The sequence below is a fragment of the Charadrius vociferus genome, unplaced genomic scaffold (assembly GCF_000708025.1).
Source record: "Charadrius vociferus isolate BGI_N301 unplaced genomic scaffold, ASM70802v2 scaffold509, whole genome shotgun sequence".
NCBI classification, from domain to species: Eukaryota; Metazoa; Chordata; class Aves; order Charadriiformes; family Charadriidae; genus Charadrius; species Charadrius vociferus.
In genome coordinates this window covers 301,083-306,643 of record NW_009650093.1, presented here as the reverse complement: position 1 = coordinate 306,643, position 5,561 = coordinate 301,083, and the positions used below count along the sequence as shown (strand labels likewise).

At 43.8% G+C, this 5,561-nt stretch overlaps 1 protein-coding gene across 1 annotated transcript in view; it reads left to right on the top strand.

Moving 5' to 3' along the window:
- The first annotated feature begins 1,475 nt into the window (after positions 1–1,475).
- The window catches only part of HOXB3 (homeobox B3), a 4,698-nt gene continuing 612 nt past the window's right edge, over positions 1,476–5,561 (top strand). The window contains 3 exon segments of the mRNA XM_009892182.1: positions 1,476–1,712; positions 3,778–4,331; positions 5,411–5,560. Coding sequence (XP_009890484.1) covers positions 3,896–4,331; positions 5,411–5,560 — 586 coding nt within the window. The 5' untranslated portion in view covers positions 1,476–1,712; positions 3,778–3,895.

The following is a 5,561-nucleotide window of genomic DNA, read 5'->3' as shown; positions in this document are numbered from 1 at the left end:
CAGATATTGAAAGAGCGGCGATTGCCGCCGCGGAAGGGGAGGGGGGAGACTATGACTATGTTGAAACGGTTTATTAGCATAAATTGACACCTAATTGTTAAACACGTGAATCAAAGGCAAGCTTTGCTATCTTTCTGCCTAGGCCTCTGTCCACCACGTCTGCAATTAGCATAATTTTTCATATTCCCCCCTCGCCCACCCTCCCATAGCCCGGATTCTTTTCGTTATTATTTTAATCCCAGCCAAGCATTGCATAGTTAAAGGGGGGGTGGGGGGGTGTTGTTGTGTTCAGCTTTTCTTTCTTTCTTTTTTTTTTTTTTTCCCTTCTCCTTTCCCTTCTTCCCCTTTGCTGTGGTAAAGCAGAGGCCATTGTTATCAGTGAGCAGCGCGTACCAGTCTATAGGGCAACTAGAATCTCAGGGTTTGTCCATTCAAAGCCCTCAGCTTTTCTGCACATCTTGGAAGCTGGAAAGCATCTTGATTTTTTTTTTTTTTTCCCTCCCCTCTCCCCAAACGGAGACAGAGAGACAATTTGAGCTGCCGTAACCGAAAGCTCCACTGGCTGAGCCCCCTCCCCCTCTGGTTTGGCTTTTTTTTTTTTTTTCTTTATATATATATATACATATATACATGCATACGCTGGATTTTTTTCCTCGCTCTCGTATGTTCCTTTAACGTTTTTAAAGGAAGGGGGTCATTCCTTGCTTATTGATTGCGTGGATGCTGGATGTGAAAATATATTATGTCTGCCTGTGCTTTGCTCGTCAGAGACTAAGGTAAGCCGGACTCAAATAGGCTATCACTTTGTGAATGGCGGAGTATATGTCCCAATGATTTATGACCATATGACTCCAATCTCGGTTCAAGAAGAGTTCACAAGCTTTAAGCTTCCTTCCACGCAGAGACTCTTTTGCAGCCCTCATCCAGGGCCCTTTTTTTCCCCCCCTTGCTTTACAACTGGGGAGTTCTGGTTGGGGTGAAGCTCGGTTGTGGGGGAGGGAAGAGGGAAATTTTAGGAATGTGTCTCTATTTTCCAGGCATATCCACCGCAAGGCAGTCGCTGGGATTTGAGCTCTTTCTGAGCAGCCGACCTATTGTTAAGGGCATGTTTAGAATATTTATTATTAATAATAATTTAAATTAAAAGCGGGGCTATGCCTGGTTTCGCTGGCTCTGGGAAATATACCTTAGGAGGGGGCGGGGGGAGGGGAAAGGCGCTGCTCTTCTTCATAAACACCGTCAGGTTGTGAATTTAGGATTTCCAACATGGAGGGGAATGGCTTTCCAGGAGAATACTTCTGCCTTAGATTGCTTTTCTCTTTTTCTCCCCATCGTCTGTTGTTTTTGGTTTTTTTTTTTTTTTTTCCCCGGGCATCCTTCCCCCCACAACCCTTTCCCTCCCGCCCCCTCCCCCGATTTTTTTTTTTTTTTTTTAATGTTTTTTAAGTGTCTCTAAATCCTCGCACTGCAAAGTTGCAGGCAAAGAGTTTGTGGTTAAATGTTACCGCTCGCAAAGTGAAACTTGGAGCGTGATGAAACACCCAGCGCGGATCCTGCCGGGGTTTAATTGGAACAGGAGATAATCGAATATTTATTATTCTGCCTGAGATTTTTTTTTTTTTTTTAAACAATTCCTTGGAGTAAATAATTAGGATTGCGGCCGTCCTCGGCGAAGATAAATGAGCGGCATTTGTGAGGCGCTGAGAGATGAGGTACAAAGCAAATCTTCTGTGGAAGCCACAAGCGAGCGAGCTTTTGGGCGAAGGGGATTGTAAATTTATTTTATGGACGTTAAAAAAAAAATCGTCGCTGTTATTTTTAGCTGCTTTAACTGAGCCTCTCCGTTCGGTTCTGGTTTGGGTTTGTGTTGGTTTGGTTTTTTTGTTTTTTTTTTTTTTTTAAGAAACCTATGCCAGACAGGAAGGCCTTGGAGAAATTCCCACCTCTGCCCTCGTAGATATTTTCAGCAAACCTATTCATAATAAAGGCGCTGCTGTTTGTTAATTAATTCACAGCTTCTCGGCTCTGGTAGTGGAGTCTACTTTTTAATAAGACATATTTATCATGGTGAGGAAACCAAATGAAAATAACTCCCAGCAAGGATATCATCCTCTCTGTAGACAATAATACATCTCCGTGGAAGATACAATACAGATTTGGGAATGCATAAAGGATTTAATCAGTGTAAAAAAGCAAAGCAGTCCCTTCGTGGACACGTTGTCTGAGGCAGTGTTAGAAGTGTACGGAGGTTTCATATGACATGACATAAGAACACAGCAGTCAGGGAAGGGAAAAAAAGATGTTATTTATTGTCGAGCTGTGGCTTCTGTTAAACCCCAGTACTTAGAAATATCGCATTAGACTTTATCTCCACAGAGTTTATTTTATTTTATTTTAGAGAATGAAAGAGCCCAGATAAAATTAAATATACAATAGATACAATTAAATATACAATGGATACCAATTTCAAAACAAAATGCACAGTGGCTCCTCTCAAACTCTGAGCTGCAGAGAGAAGTCACTGCCTTTTTAAAATACGTTTGCTGCTTGGTTGATCCTCACATATCAGATTATTTTCAGGTCAAGACAGTTTTCATATTTCTAAGGGTATTTATACTCTGTCTTTACAGTAGAGAAAGTTTGTGTTTTGAGAAAAGAAAGAGATAAAGAAAAATAAAAAGGCCAGAGAGAGAAAGAGGAAAAAAAAGGAAGGTTTCATTTTGTAATCTGAGGTTTTGGATTGGGTTTTTAGACGTTTTGAGCTTGGATTGAGGGAGGGAGGAATGATGAAAAATCAAAGGGTAGAAAGTTAAGAGCAAATGGCCTGGTGACGTGTTTGTTTTCCAAGGAAAAAAAAACAACAGCAATTAAACTGGTTTTGGAATCCCATCTTGCCAATGGTAGTTCCAGATTCAAGACCGATGAGTACAAAGCAGTGCAGGCAATGAAAGGGTATGTTTTCTAAATACAACCCGTGCTACCAGAGAGAGACACTAACAAACAGGCCAAAGGAAACACATTCTTGAATTCATGCCCTTGCTTAAATCTGCTTAAAATATTTGCACTGAATTCCAAAGACATTGTGTAAACAGCAAATCAAGCCAACTGTGTCAGGACACCGTTACCTGGATAAAACATATTGACTATTTGCTGTTTCCAGTTCAAACCCAAATATACCAGACAGAGGCCCTGCAATAAACTTTGCAGACTTTTAATTTCTGATAATATAATGTCTTGCTGGTTTTCACGTCTGCGAATAGCTGATTTGAATAGGTCGGGGTAAGAAAGCAAGACTTTCATTCCTTTCATGCTTGTAGCTAGCAATTATCCATTCTGTATTCTTATATTTATGTTAATGTGTGTGTTATCTGGACATGGATGTGTATACATGCACACGACACACACATCTACGTGCATAAATATATGCATGGGTGTGTGTATATATATATAGCTAAATATAGAAGTAAATAGATGTATACAGATGAAACCACGTGTACTTTTAGAGCATGTGTGTAGTTACACATCCTGGGTGCTATTCTCTAAGGGAAAGAAGGTGCAACCGACCAACCAACCAGGGAAACTACCCCCAAAATCAGCCCAATGCTTTTGCACTGTAACATTTGTTGAGCCTCCTTAGGCTGCACACAGGACAAAATCTGCTCAAAGCATCTGTTCGCCCTGTTCTGCGGGACCCTATTCATGTCATGGGCCTTTCAGGCCCCAAGATGGATTCATAGGCCGGGTACTATTATTGTGTGTTTTCTCCTAACCTTTCAGGTCAGCTTCCAATAGACAGCTGGAAACGGCCTGTCACGTGGCCTTGGGGTGCCAATGTTCTGCCATAGGGGTGTCAAGACCCTGGTAGCCGGAAAAATCATTTTGGGGAGTCCCAGAGATGCAGAAGACCACGTACTACGACAGCTCCACGCTCTTTGGGGGTTACTCCTACGGGAGTGCCAATGGTTTCGGCTACGAGGGTCCCCAGCAGCCCTTCCAGCCGGCTGCTCACGTGGAGAACGACTACCAGAGGTCCGCCTGCTCCCTCCAGTCTCTTGGCAACACAACCCCGCACGCAAAAAGTAAAGACCTGAATGGGAGCTGCATGCGTCCAAGTTTGCCCCAGGAGCACCATCCGCCTCCCCCCGTCTCACCGCCCCCAAACCCTGCCACCAACAGCACCAGTAGCAACAGCAATAACCAGTCGGGGAGCACTAAAACTGCCCCCAGTAAAGCCAACCTCAGTGCAAACGCCAGTCTCACCAAGCAGATTTTCCCCTGGATGAAAGAATCGAGGCAAAACTCCAAACAGAAAAACAGCTCCCCTAGCACAGGTACACTCTTCCGCTTTTGTAACCCTCTGCTTTCCTAAACGGTGAGGTAATGAAGCCACTGGGTGGAGTGGTCTTGTTTGGAGGGAGGGGAGAGGGGGAGAGGATCCAGCGAGGATCCAGCGAGGGTCCTGGTGCTGGGCATGATCCCAACACTGCCAGCCTCATGCCCTGGCCAGGCTGAGCGAGCCTTGGCCCATCCTGCAGCACTGACTGCGCACACTTGGTTTATTTTAAATGTATCCAGAGCACCACAGGGAAATACAACCAGGCGGTTGTACACTGCTGATGTCTGACTGTGTGGATCCAGATAGATGAAAATGTACAGCCACTGCTCAACCTAGCGATGCTAAAGCAGAGTGCTTGTTCTCTTCCCACCTCCCTGCCTCCAGACACAGCAGTAAACATGGTGCTCTCTGAGTGTATGTGTGCGTATATAGATCATATGTATAAACGCATGGATATTGTTGAGTACATACACACCCATCTCTAATGGAATCAAGAAAAAAAATCGTTATCGAAATATCACTGTTCTGACAAATGTATTCATACAAACTTTGCAGCACACACTTCACTAGGTTAATATAATTTATCTGTAATAGACATGTTTATCTCACAAAAAGGTAGGTACAAATGTGATTTGGTGTTTAACAATGTACATGCAAATATTTGTGGTACACAAATACAAGACACACACAAGATGTGCCTGTGTGTGTGCATTCGTACCTCGGCAAACAAAATACCTCCCAACACTGACCCGTGTTAGTATTAATTGGCTTTGCAGTGACTGCCCCCCTGCCAAATATTATTTTCTCAAAATTATCTGTTGGAAATAATCGACTCCTAAATAAATGGCCCTGGAATCCTTTTCTACATGACATGATCAAATTTTCATAAACCAGGGGCAGCTTTGGAGAACAGAACTCTTAATAAATGACATGATTATGGAGTGCAGGCTAATGCAAAGGGGTGAGGGAAGGGGGGGGTCGAACTCTTGTGCCTGTTCCAGGATTTATTAAGAAACGATGCATTCAATTTCTGCATGTAAGTAATTATCTTTTATTTCATTTCGCGGCCAGCAGAAACCTGCAGCGGCGAGAAAAGCCCTCCAGGCTCCTCGGCCTCCAAGAGAGCCCGCACAGCTTACACCAGTGCTCAGCTGGTGGAGCTGGAGAAGGAATTCCACTTCAACCGCTACCTGTGCAGGCCCCGCCGCGTGGAGATGGCCAACCT